The sequence below is a fragment of the Perissodus microlepis genome, chromosome 18 (genome assembly GCF_051167445.1).
Source record: "Perissodus microlepis isolate ML-2025 ecotype Zambia chromosome 18, ASM5116744v1, whole genome shotgun sequence".
NCBI lineage: Eukaryota > Metazoa > Chordata > Actinopteri > Cichliformes > Cichlidae > Perissodus > Perissodus microlepis.
The window spans coordinates 16562407-16576926 of record NC_140478.1 but is presented as its reverse complement, the minus strand read 5'-3'; the positions used below and the strand labels follow the sequence as shown (position 1 = coordinate 16576926).

General features: G+C 38.3%; 1 protein-coding gene across 1 annotated transcript; it reads right to left on the bottom strand.

The window, feature by feature from the left end:
* Window positions 1–3065: 3065 nt before the first annotated feature.
* On the bottom strand, window positions 3066–10313 carry tfa (transferrin-a). Its single transcript, XM_084912455.1, has 17 exons — window positions 10218–10313; window positions 9976–10127; window positions 9179–9281; window positions 8854–9045; window positions 7915–8044; window positions 7763–7818; window positions 7217–7389; window positions 6957–7110; window positions 6706–6869; window positions 6518–6614; window positions 6403–6423; window positions 5668–5832; window positions 5303–5453; window positions 4915–4982; window positions 4648–4829; window positions 3538–3730; window positions 3066–3414 (listed from the first exon to the last, which is right to left on the bottom strand). Exons 1-17 carry the CDS (start codon window positions 10255–10257, stop codon window positions 3371–3373), a joined length of 2085 nt encoding a protein of 694 aa, XP_084768581.1. The 5' UTR covers window positions 10258–10313; the 3' UTR covers window positions 3066–3370.
* Window positions 10314–14520: the final 4207 nt, after the last annotated feature.

Here is a 14520-nt window from a genome sequence, read left to right as displayed (position 1 = left end):
CGGGGAAATTAAAATTTGATGCAGTTTCCTTGGTCATGTGATGCAGGAGCTTGACTCCTTTGATCAACCGAGGCCTCCGTATTCAAAGTGAGTCATTATCTGGAACAACACTAAGCTGATATCTTTAACTCTTTTACGGTGTTTTAAAAGAGCGCATTTGAGTACTTACATTTCCATCACAGCTGGGACATGATGTTGCTGAGTAGACTGTGATTAGCCTCTTGTTGCAGAAGACAATGAAGTTAGCTTAACTTTATTTTACTGCATCATGTTTGATTGGGAATCTGATCATTTCTATTTATTTAATGTTAATCTGTTTAATACCATGAAATAATTACTAATGTATCTGATATTAATTTTGAGTTGTTTAACAAAGCAGTAGTAAGGGAATATAGTACAGTACTGAGCAAAAGTCTCAAGCCATTTCTCATATATATATGTATATGTGTATATATATATATATATATATATATATATATGTATATGTGTGTATATATATATATATATATATATATATATATATATATATGTATATATATATATATATATATATGTATATATATATATATATATATGTATGTATATATGTATATATATATATATATATATATATATATGTATGTATATATGACACTAAATATCATCAGTCCTGCCAATCAACAATATGTGAAACGATCATCTCCACACGTAGCTATTTTTATACTGCTGAAACAGCATGTTACACTGCATTTGTCACTAGATCAACTATGTTTTGTTAACACATGACTGACTTTTCTCAAATAAAGACATTTCAATGCTCTTTCACGGTGAAAGCACAATTTCTGACAATGCTGATGGTGTTTTATCTGATCTTCTCCCTTAATGATTGTTATTAGCGTATATATGTATATATATATATATATATATATATATATATATATATGTATATGAAATATGTGCAAGCATTCATGAAAATAGAGTATATACCATTCCCATTGTCTCTAGAATCACTGTCCTGCTTGAAAATGAAGCCCATGCCAATGGAATGCTTTCCAGGTGGTATTGCATGGTAGATAAATGGATCAGTCCCTTCACCACTGGCTGAAATGCAGCCCAAAGCATGACACAGCCTCCACTGTGTTTTAGTGATGGCAGTGTACACTCACTGTTGTACCTCTCTTCTGACCTCTGTGCACACTCACAATGATTTGACAAAAAATTGATATTTGGATTCATTACTGACCTGTTGGAAAGGTTATTGTAGTTAACTCAAACGAAACTAAAAACCGATATATTGTATGGGGGAAGATTGTTTTCGCTTTAGTTAACACAGCTAAAAATAAAAACTAGACCTTGAAAAAAATTAACTTGTCAACTTGGACAGCTAACTAAAATAAAATAAAAATTGTTAGTTTTAGTATTTGTTAATGTGGTAAAAATTTGTTGTCATTGTTGTGTTTTTATTGTAATACCTGTTCTTGTGCAGTTTTGCATACCTCAGCCTTTTCTTATTGCTTCCATTTCTTGAGCATGGTTTCTTGACAGACGGCCCTCCAGTGAGAACATTTCTAATGAGGTTTCAGTGAACAGCAGAGGGATCAACTGAGGGCCAGATGTGTCTGTCGGGTCCTGTGTCAGGTCTTTTCTGGAATATTTTCAGATTTCTTCAGAAGATGACTTTCAAAAACTTTTCATTTGTTGTTGATACATTTTTCAGACCTGCTGCTCATTCTTCTGTTATAAGATATGCCAAAGTTTCATGTTGCGCCAAGAATACTATTTATTTTATGCCCATCGTACAGTGTTGCCATTAGCCTTTTTTGTGGATTCACCCAAACAAATGGCAACAAACTGTATGTTTGGTCTAGTTTTTCAATGAAAAGATATATAAAAAGAAATAAGGAATGGCTCAAGACTTTTGCTCAGTGCTGTATAGATATAAAAATACCACTTTGGACTGAAACTTGGATGTTTCACTATTTTCTGACAATATATATAAAAAGTATAAAAGTATTCAGCAGATTCATGAAAAAAAATCAGCTCTAGCATTAACTGATGTAGTTTTTCTTCTTTTTGTCATGTACAGTACAGGGTGAATATTCCTAAATATGCTGCATATCTGAATAGAACTGTAACGTTGGACCCAAGAAACATAAGCTGGAGCGAATATGATGACAGCAGAACTTTTATTTAATACTGTGGTTTTTACTGGGACACAGACACTCCCGCTCTCTCTCTCTGCTGTCACGTCCGCTTCCCTCCTCCGACTGTCACTGCCAACATATAAAGAGACACAACCACTGTCAGATCCCAGCACACCTGTTCACCCCGCCCCTGCGCCGCCCCGGGAGCTCACTGCGTCACCCCTCCTCTGCAGCTGGCCAGAGACCACACCCACGCCACAAGAACTAAGTTGTGTCAAATAGGAGTCATATTCCAAAGCTCCTTTTCCCATGTTTAGGTTAATCCAACCATGTGTTTGTTCACCAGCCAAGTGTTAACAGGGGTTTCCAGAACATGCCAACCTGCTGTGAAGTCTCTGTGATGGAACAGCTTCACATTGTTCATGCCACAGGATTTTGATTTGAATGTAAATTATCCAAAAGTCTTCAAAGTATCCAAAAAGCAGAGGGTGCCACATTGTCTGTGCGATTCACTCAAACAGATTTTCCTCAATTTATGTTTATTTATTCATTTGCCTGCGAAGCCTGTGGAAATGCAGTTCAGCTGACTACCAGTGTTAGAACCGGTGCATCCATGTGCTTAAATATAGACTGGTAACAATTTGAAGGTAGCTAGTGAAATCACATTTTAATAAAATGGAGTCTACAGTTATACTTATTGTATTATAATTGTATAATGTACATTACCGGTACTGACAGTCAATCTGCTACATGTTCACCTAGTGTTTCATTATTATTGAATGCACCTTCAGACAGCAGCTCTTTAAACCTGCACTCGAGCCAGTGACTCAGTGTTTTTGGTACTTGCAGTAAATGTGATAATATTGTCTTTTCTTTTTTGTTCTTTTGGTAACAATCATTAAGGGAGAAGATCAGATAAAACACCATCAGCATTGTCAGAAATTGTGCTTTCACCGTGAAAGAGCATTGAAATGTCTTTATTTGAGAAAAGTCAGTCATGTGTTAACAAAACATAGTTGATCTAGTGACAAATGCAGTGTAACATGCTGTTTCAGCAGTATAAAAATAGCTACATGTGGAGATGATTGTTTCACATATTGTTGATTGGCAGGACTGATGATATTTAGTGTCAATTGTGCTTCTAAAAACAAGTCTATAGTAAGATCAGAAGAGGAGAAACACTATGTTTGGGTAAGTGCAGGAAGTAAGTGGATAAGATGGCTGAATCACTGTGTTGTACATCTCCATTAGCCTTGCTGGCAGGCATGGAATGTGCAAGACTTTTCCAGATCTGTTGGGAAGAGAGGCAAACAAAAACAATTGGAGAATGTCGAGTATGAATGTTATTTTATCTGGTACAAGATGGTACAAAAGTAACATTTAAATGCTAAGTAATTTCTGCAGTAGCACAAACCTGGAGTAGTTTCGCTGCAATGTCTCAGTGCCTTCATGGCGTCCATGTAAGGATTTCCCAAAAACTGCTCATAGGTTGTTCCCAGTGGTACCTCCTGGAGACACTTAGTGGAGTCCTTGAAGAGGAGGTTCTTTCCATTTTCTGACTGGAACATTTTGAATGAAGGATTGGTTCCGTTGTTTCCAAATCTGGCCTAAGAACACAATTTAGGTTTGAAGCAGTTATTTAGTTTTTAGATTTCTATTACACTGGTTACTTTACTCATTGAAACCAGCAGAATGTGGAAAAACAGAAGTCATCATGACTTTTGTAACTATTGGTTTTTGAAATGCCAAGGTCCCCCCCACTTGAGATCAAGTGCAAGTACAGTCATATCAAAAAGAAAGTTTTCACAGGACTCTATGCAGTTGTGACAAACTAAGTACACTCTGTGATTCAGTAGCAAGTAGAATCAACTTTGGGAGCAGTAACTTGAAGTGTTTGTGCCACGTTGCTGTAAAAGAAGCCCAAATCAACACCCCTCCACCACCAGTTTCTATGAGGTGTTTGTGCGAATACGTTTGATTTTCAACAAATGTGGTCCTGTACATTAAGGCCAGACATTTCCACTTTGGTCTCGTCCGCCCAGAGAACATAGTTCCAGAAGTCTCTTGGTTTGTTCAGATGCAACTCTGCAAATATAAGCTGTCCTGCTATGTTCTCTGTAGAGAGAATTGGCTTTATCTTTCCAAACAAGCTACATTTGCTCAGTATTTTTCTAATTCTGCTGTCATGAGCTTTAACATTTAATATGTTAACTGAGGCCTGTAGAGTCTTAGATGTAGCCCCTACAAAGGGACAATGTTAAAGTTGTCAGAGTTAACTGGCAACTATTTGGAAAATCGGTTAAAAATTCATTGTTGTGCTCAAAACAGAATGCCAAACAAACTGTATGCAGCTTCTGTAATGACAGGATGCTTCTCTATTTCAGACTCAGCATCTGTGTCGGCTAGAGAAGTTGAACCTTGATGTCAGATTTTTGCACTGGGAATTCAGTGCTTTGAAACAACAACAATTTTATTTTAAGCTCGTATTTCATTTCAAGTATCTATCTTAGACTTTATCACAAACCTGCTGTTCCTGAAGAATGCGGACCACCTTACTGTGGCTTTCTGGGCGAGTCACCACAGCGTGTGCAGGCACCTGAGCCAAGTTACAAGTGGCATAATCACTGATCTCCACTGGTCCTTTCTCAGGGCAGATGAGCTGGTAATCAGAAGATCTCAGATTACGAGCCCAGTCTGGACCGTTACCTTCGGTAAAGAGAGGTGGAATAAAGTTTAGAAGCTGTTGTAATGTCATCGGAGCAGGTAGTGCAGATCAGTGCAGTCCTCTTACCATTGCTGTTTTCTGTCACAATTGTGTGTTTAATGAAGGCAACATCACCACCACCCTCAACCAGACACCTGTAATGATATGCCATACATCATGACTTTGGAGACAAAGAGTGAAGTTGGGGGTAAATGGCTAACCAATTACAAATTACACCTTATCACTGCTAAAGTTCACAAAAATTTTAAAAACGATTAAAAAGTTCTGGTTTTAAGAGGAAAACATGCTTCAGCTTTTGACACATTCTTGGCTGTTTACAAAAGAAATATATAAGAAAAAAAACATAACAGTGGCTGGCAAGATTGATTGTTGTTTTCCAGTGCTTCCCGTCTCTTTGCTAACTTTCTCCTTATACACAAACTTGTATGCAATGCCATTCTGTTTCTTGCTGTACCTAAAGGCTCCAGCATAACCGTAGTACTTCTCATCAGCGCTGGCTTTGCATTTGGCCTGTTCTCCCACAGCTTTACTGCTGCCGACGCACAGAGAACAGAACGGAGAGTTGGGCTCTGCTCCGGGGGCACAGCCACTACTGAAGAACTTGGCTGATGAGAAGAAGAGATGCAGAAAGAGTTCCACAATCAGCAAACCTCTCTTTTGTCAAGGTTAATGGAAGATTGTGGCTTTTGTTTAAATACAGATTCATCACATGAGTCATCTAAACAAACTTTTTTAGAAAAAGGGGAGTTGTATGATTTCTGTGGGTGGCTTTAAATTTCTTTCTGTTGGTAAAAGAAGGAGAAGCTAGCAGTCACTCACTGAAGTCACAGTCATTTTCTGTTTTGTAGATTTGACCCATGGGGATGTTCCAGCCAGCAGTTCTGCCGATTCCTGTGTGGCAAGACTTCGTGCCCTTCAGTGTCTCCCAGGTCACCCCTGAACCCTTCTTTACCACAGCAACAGCATAGTATGAGGAGGCTGTGACTGAGAGTGGATACGGGAAGTACACATTTCAGATGATTCAACTGGAGAGAGACATTCATATAAATCTACTCTGTTTGTCACTGATTAATTTGAAATGAATCCACTTTTTAAAGGTCATCTTTCATTATAATGGTGGATACTTACAAAACCGGAGCCATTAAAATTTTAAACAATGTACAAGCAATACCTATGAGCTAAATGCTAGGTCTCCAGATTTATGTAAATGCTCAATTGGGGGATTTATTTAGTATTGTTTTTTTAATCTTGGTTGTTTGTAATGCCATAAAGAGACTATATCCTTAATATATAATGAAGACAAGCTCCATCCACCTGTTGTTCAAAGCTTCAGAAGTTTGAGGATAAACTAATAAATAAGGATTCCTTGAACTGGTTGTTCATATAAAGCTAGTTAAATTATAGTTGTAGTAGTAGAGTGGTAGATTCCAAGGATAAAAATACAAATCTGGTCATTGAAGTTGTGTTACAATTAAAATAATGCACTTCTCTAGACTTTTTTAAAAAATTTGTCCATATCATAAAAAGAGGAGGAAAAAGATGAAAGTTTACTACCATTAGAGCGGCTGCACATATCTGTGAGAGGAGACAAAATGAACAAATATTACTCATAAAAAAGGTGAAATAAGACACAGGATTGTGTGTGTTATTTCTTCTTCTTGTTATCTACCTTGCGCATACTGCTCCACCATGACAGGAACCAGGCCACACTTTCCAGCCGTAAACACCTGACCTCCATCCACGGCCACTGCGTCGGCCTCTTTACGCTGCGGGGCGATTCAAAGCAGAGATGAATGTCACAGAGTGGAGACAAAAAATAATAAATTAACAGATTTCAATATTTCCTCCAGAGTTTACCATAATCTTCTTCAGGCACTCTTCAACTGTAGGGGCGCTCTGGCATTCAATGGAGGTGGTGTCCCCAGACACACTGATGATGCTCCACGTGTCACACTTTGCGGTCTCAGCACGGCCCACAGCACACCATCTAATGGCAGGGGATGCATTGTCTGATGCCTGCTCTAGAGATGGAAGAAAGACTTAGACATAAGCCAGACTGACACCTGACTAGCAATTGTGTTTATGCCTGTCTTGCTTGTGTTCTTTACCTTTTTTAAGGGAATGGACGATGCTCATGTAGTTAGCACCCAGATACAGGAAGGAGTCTGTGTTTGGGGGCACCCTCAAGAGCCTCACTGTTGAATCTTTGAACATCAGGTTCTTGGCAGGTGCGTAGCTTTCAGATGAGAAGAGGTTAAAGCTCTGAAAAGGCAGCAAGTGAGATGATTCATTAGGAAAGCAATGAGGCTGCTGAAACACAAGGAATCAGAATACGCTGAAATGAGATGTTATTCAGTGTACTTCCTACGTGGTTAGTCTGAACTTGGTCAAGGCTCTTCCAGATCAAGTCGGCCAGCTGTGGATCCTTGCGAGTAACAACAGCGTGAGCTGGCACTCTGGCTAGGGAGCAGGTTTTATAGTAGTCAATAGGTGCTCTGGTGTTGTCCTTGCACAGCAGCTCGTACGATGGCTTATCCGATTCTGGAAGTGTGATATGACACAGGTTTTACCATCAGTGTTTTTCACAGTTATCCTTTCCCATATTTTGTAGAAGTTTCAGGGTGTTTAAGACTATTTTAATCGATGGAGAAAATGACATTCTTGGTCAACGTGATTGCTCTGAAATTTGCTTTGAAATTCTGCTCAACTTGTCCTTGACTTGTGCAGTGTTCAACAGTTGTATTTGTATGTCATGCATGTTCATCAGGTCCCCTCTTGTCCCTGTCGCTTTTCAAAATGAAATTTTTAATCTTGGTAAAGCTTTTTTTTTTTTTTTGATAAATAAAACCTGACAATGCTACGATTCAGTGCTTCTTTACATGTTAGAATTGATAAAGGTTGTTGTGATACTGACCTGGCACAGTGAGATGCTTCACAAAAGCCACATCTCCAGCTCCCTCGGCCAAACACCTGTTACAAAAGTGATATTATTACAGATAAAAGGTTCGGCTAAATGTGTAGAAGTTTATGTTCACTAATGAGAAGCATTAAAAAGTGGACACTGACTGAAAGGCTCCATTGTAGTCATAGTAAGGCTCCCTCTGGGACCTGGAGCAGTCTCCCTTGCACAGTTCACACAGCTTGCTGCTGCTTGCTGCCCCAGGGGCACAGCTGGCATGGAAGAAGGTGCTCACCGCTGCATAACAAAAAACAAGGCCAAGGTCATAATTTAGAAAAGAAAACCAAAACACTGACAATAGAGCCAGAGTGTCACCACTGTCTCCTTTTAAAGACAAATATGAAAATTCCCATATGCATTTTTATCATTTAGAAGTTTCATATTATACTGTGTGTGCAGAGTTTGCATCCCCTTGCATGGGATACTGCATACACCAGTTTCTTTCATGTTAGGTTAATTGTCAATTCTAAACTGACCATATGTACGAATGTGAGTGTGGGTGGTTTTCCTGTCTTGGCCCCTAACAGACTGGCAACCTTTCCCGCCTCTCACCCTGAGAGCCAGGCTCTAGCCCCTGTGATCCAGAATTGGTTAAGAAGAAGATGGATGGATATTGATTTGTTCAACTGTCTAACAGGCCTAACTAGTCTAAACAGACTAGTTTTTGAACTTCAGTTAATTATATTTAACAAAAGGAAGTGTTATAAGTGATCAGAAGTGCTGACAGGCACAGGATTTTATAATCCCTGGGCAGAAGCCAGGTCTCTCTTGGAAATGAGATTTTTAATCTCAATGAGATTTTTTTTACCTGGTTAAATACAGGACTAATAAAAAAGAAGCTAGGTAGCCCCTTCCCTGTCTGTTTCTACTTTTCCTGTAGTTTTGATTCCACCAATAAATTCTTGTCAGTAAAGCAAATAAGTGTGTTTAATTGTTTCTCAGGTGTCCAGTTTCTCATTAAAAGGTCTGATCTTATTGTCCTTTGACCATGCATGCACTAAAACTGTCAAATGTTATTAGCTAACCAGAAACAAAAAGTCCTTTACCCTCCTCCAGAGGTTTGTCTTCAATGCCACTCCACTTAATAACATTCATGGTCACCAGAGATCCTATGGGAATGTTCCAGCCTGCAGATTTCCCCAAACCAGTGTGGCATGATTTCTTCCCCCTGAGATCTTTCAAGCCAAATCCAGTGTTCTTCTTTGCCACAGCAACAGCATAGTAGCAGGTGTCCGTACCTGAATGAATGAAAAAAAAAAATGGATACAATATTATTGAAACAGCTAAATCACATTCACATAAAACGCTAAACATGTTCTTGCTTGAGCTTATTTCATTAGGCTACTAATGACAGCTGATGACTAGACATACCGGTGCCATAGTCCTCAGCAATGATGGGATGGAGGTCGTAGTTGTTCAAGCCAGCAGTGTAAATGTCCCCACCATCCACAGTAATGGCATCTGCTTCACTAGCCTGCCGGAGAGTATTTGTTGTATGACTGAGGTCAAGTCATTTTTACATAGAATTTCACTGGATAAGTTGAAGGCATTGGTAGTTTTTTCCCCACATTAAATACTTAAAAGGGGGGAAAAAGTTATTCATCCTCAACAAACATGATGCAATCATTTTGAGTAAAGTGAGTAAAGCTGAAATATATAAAATCAAATGTTTATTTAATGAGCTAAATAATAATCATCAAGGAAAATGTGCTTGGTATAAACTGAATCCATGCCAATCAAATAAATTTTATTTGACAAGCTTCCATTAAATGTAACATTTAAATTGTATTTATGTAACCAAATTAAATTGAATATTTAGATGCAATTGAAATAGTTAAAGTCAAAGCATTTGGTTCGGATTTTATTTTTTAATTTTTTAACTCTACTCCATTTTTCTAGAACACTCCACAGCAGATACAGTTAGTTTATCTTTACTTTAGATATGTTTTAGTAGTAGTTCGAGTATGAACCTACTCGAAGAAAGTGAAGAAAAAAAACAATAAAATTAAGTCATTACATTCACTTATTTTTATTTACGTAACATTTCAGAATAAGCCGAGCACTGTGAAGCACTTCAGTTACATTGCGTTTATAACAACTGCCCTGGTCAAAGTCTATTATTGAGTATTTGTGGTTAATTTGGTGCTCTGGATGTAAAAAGTGCTCACCTTAATGGCAGTAATGCACTCGAGGGTGTTTTCTTTTTTCACACAGGAGAACGCAGGAGCCGCAGCGGCGAGAGCTGAACATTTAGTCATTTCTTTCTGCGACTTGACGCACCATCTCACCTTCTGAGAGCCGGGTGCAGCGAACGCGCTGGCTGTTAAAACACATGGATGTCAGTTTGGATTGAAAATGTGATGTCATGTGTGTGATTAAATATAGTAGTGCGGGGCTGAAAAGCTTTTACCGAGCAGTCCGAGCAGCGCCACTAGGAGGAGGGGCTTCATGTTGGGCGGTGGGGTCTCCGGATCAGCAGAGCAGAGAGACTGGGAGGCTACTCGGGCTTTTATAGCAAACCTGAGTGGACCGGGACAAAAGATAAAAATGCCACAGTTTGCTCAGGTTTCCTAATGTGTGCGCGTGCGGGGGCGCACGTGTGTACTTTAGTGTGCAAAGGACAGAGATTAGGTTTCATGGACAATCTGAAATTGCCACATAATACGAAATCACATTTAGTCATCTGAAACAGTTTGTTTGCACAATTCGAAATCAGAAATATTTAGAGATGAGCATATTTAGGATACACGTGCAGGACCAAAAATCTTTGTTTTTAGGTGGGTTAAAGATTTGGTCAGAGGACAAAACATTCTGCAGCACAGAGCTTAAACTACATTTAAGAGTTAAAAAAAAAAAAAAACAATAACAAAAACCCCTGGAGTTTTTACTGCAGTAAAGCATTCTGGTCTCAGGACTAACCAGCCACGTGAAAAGGATTTTGGTGTCTGAATAAAAGTATATATGGCACAGTGTAAAAATACTCCACTACATGTAAAAATTCCTGCAATGGAATATCTTCACAGTCATGCTGAAGTTAACTTAAAAAAGAAAGAAAAAAAAAATCAAAATATTGGTTCAGAATATAACTCTGGACTGCTTAAAGTAGAGAATTTAATATACCGATGTGATGTTTTGCAGGAAAGAATGGATTTCCTGAAATATTTGTTGTAGAAACATCTGTAAAATATTTAAATTTTTTAGTAAATACGTGGAATAGAAGTATAAATGCCACCAGACTTTATATAGCACACAAAATATTGTATTTCTTTGGAAAGTGTCTTTATTTTGCAATTTGATTTTTAATTTAATATAATTGTCTTTATTCTGTATCCAGAAGTGGCATAAAAGTTTCATTCAATATTCATAATTATTCAGCCTCTAAAATCAGAACCTGCAAACTTTTCTTCTCTTTTTTTTACTTGGAAAAGTTGCAGTTTGTGTGACCCACTTGGGAGCTGTGTTTACAGAGTCAATATTACCTAATGCAAGCACTAAGGTTCATGCTGATTTGCACATTTGACCAATAAGACCGCTTCCTTTATTCTTAGCCATCAAATGTAGAGCTATCACATAATACCTCTCATAATACATTTCATGTTTAATGACGCATGTTCGGTGGTGTAACTTTGGAAGATCCAAAACGTGATTCTGGATGGATTTAATACTTAATGTAGCAACATTACTGTAGTACACCATCCTTTAATATTGGATAAGAAGAAGAAGAATATTTGCTGTATCTAGAAAGTACTTAGTATTTCTGGAATTAGAAGACATAATATTAATTTACCACTCACAATGAAGTAATCAAAACAAAATATTATTATTGTTCACTAATTAATCTCATTTTTACAGCTCTGCAGAGGACTGCACACCATCCTGCATCCACAGCCAAAGCCTGTGTAAGTGAAAACTGATCTATTTTTCATTTTTGCATCATCTGCTTTTCTTTCTTGCTTCTGCAGTGTTTTATTATCCAAATTCATTCAGAATTCATCTTCCTTTTTTTAAAAAAAGAAAAAGCAAAATAGGAGGGAAAGAAATATTTATGCAGATTTTGCTCCCAGCTCTAGATATAATAACACATAATAGGTGATAGCAAATATTAATATTGCTATGGTTAAATTTACTTTACAACATGAAGAATTAGTTCAGCCATCTTATCAGGGTCTCTGATACAGTATTATTCACCATCAGCTGAGAAATCAATATGATACCCCTGAGTATTGAGAAATGTTTACATCTAAAACAAACCCATTCCACAAAGAGGACAGTTCTGAGTAGGGAAAGTTTGAGTGCACATTTTTAAGGTGTTATGCTGACCTTAGAGTGGGCTTGCAGGAAGTACTGCTAAATAAAAGTACAGCTTGCAAAATGTTTATTTTTTTTCAGGTAATCAGCACAAATGTGTGACTTGGAAGATAAACTAGCAAAACTGAAATGTGTCCAAAGGTGAGTCTGCAGATTACACAAGTCTTTATTTTGAGAGATTAAAGTCCTCAAAATCAAGATAAGCTTACTTTATAGACTTATCTATGAAGTAGAAACTGATCTCCTGCCAAATAAAGTTGTACCTTATCAAATAGTTGTAATACGCTGATAAAAACCATATTTCTGTGCTTTAGATTATCAGTTACATTTATCGTTATTATAATTTTGTATTTAACTTTATTTTAATAAATCATGACTACTTCCCATTCTAATTAGCAGGACGAAACAGTGTGATGATGTGGGTCATGATGCTCAGAGCGCACTTCACTGGACATCTGTGGGAGATGCATGGCAGGAACCTGGCATCGGTTGACTGTCTTTCTTTGGCTGTGTTTGTGCATGCATGGTAAGCATTTGTGAGGTTTTGTAGTTCTTCTTCTCTCCAGGTCTTCAGTTCCTTCACTTCCTGCCCACAGTACGTGAGTTTTTATGTTTTATGCAAACTTGGCATCATGATTGCCCATACGTCCAGCTGAGCCATCATACTCCAGCTTTGTGACACAGCAAAAACAGGGTCAGGACACAGCCGGGGGAAGGGGGCTGTAGTGTTTGACTGGTGGGGGAGGAGGTGGTGTTGTGAATGACGGCCTCCTTGTAAGAAAATCCATCACTCAGTGATACAGAGAGGGTCGGAGTCCAAGTAGCGCCAGGCTGCCATTCAGTTTTTGTGGAATGATTGTATTAATTGTAGGACTAAATCCCAGGAGGAGACACAGGAGTCCAGGTTAATCATTTCTGTGTATAAGCATCTCTTTCTATTGCTAGGGTGCGCAGTGTGTTTCTATTAGGTATACACTGGACAAATATTGCTCATGCAGCTGATCTGATGGGGTATTTGCTGCAAAGGTTGTTTATTTTCTTGCCCTGTTTTGTGTTATGAACCTAAAGAACTCAGATGAACCAGAAGAAATACAAATGAGTGTTGTGGGCATCTGAGGCATGTAGACTGGAATTGATCTTGAATGATTTTAGCCCTCGTTATCTGTCTTGTGAGTCTGCAGTTGAATCTGAATGTTGTGCTTTTGTTAATCTTTGCTGACACTTTATTCAGAACTGCTTGGGCCATGAATTGTCTTTCATTTGATTCTACAAAACTTTATTAGTCCTAACAGAAATTAATTCATCATGGTGGTTAACTCCTGCCACACACACTAGAGTTAAACATTTACTCTATAAAAGAAATCAAAGAGGATTATTGCTGTCAGTCCCATTTTTAAAGGACTTTGAGGTGCTTGATAACACACCTGGCAAGCCCGTAACATACCTGTCCAGCTTTTGCACGCAGGACTGTTTCTTGTTATAAGATCAGAAAACAGAACCAAATAAAATCGTCACACAGTTCTATATTTTTATATGTGGCTGTGAACATGAATTTGAACACCATTATTTGTCTTTGTAGCTTTGTGATTGAACTTTCTGAAGTGTAGGATTATTGTGAAGGACTGCGTATCAGAGATTATTGTTCGCTAAGTCATTCTGACTGTGCTGAGTCAGAGGAGATAAGCTTATCATCCATGGCTGTTCTCCTAGAGTACACAGAGCTGGGGAATAACAAAGTACTGTAGTCTGCATAAACGGGTGAGCTTCAAGAGCAGATGCTTTGTTGTATTTTTTATGGTCATCTTTGTTTTTAAGGTTTTGTTCCACTGTGCATGCAATAACCCCTTCAGGTGCAGGTGAAATGCTGTGTGCTACTGTAAGATGTGAAGGCGTGTTCAAGGCAGGCGTTTGAGTGAGAGGCAACACTGGAGTTAACTGTGACACATGAGCCAGGAGTGATTCATCTTGATGCCCACACATGAGTACACTTTCAGAAAGTGTCAGTTTGCAGAAAAACATCCATCTCCTCCATCAGGAATCAGAGACACTGGGCTCCTCAGTTATTCATACTGTTATTACGTCACTGATAGAAATGGTGACTTTAATTGCACCTTCAGTAGAGATTGACATTAAAGTGGAAGGAGACATATTCAGAGCTGCTTCTCTGAGACCTGAACAGCCGTCATTCTGAATTATTCCTGTCATACAGTCAACTCCAGGAGTTTTTGGGCAATGTCACCACACTGGAGTTTAAATAAACAATCAAGATGTTTAGGAATTTCAGCGATTTTTCTAAACAGATACCCGTTTTCAGAGGCTCATAAGTGATTTTAAGACTCACAGGCACTTTTTATGGCAAGTTGAGGCCTGTTCCCTCGTCATTTCATGATATACTTGGCAAAAGA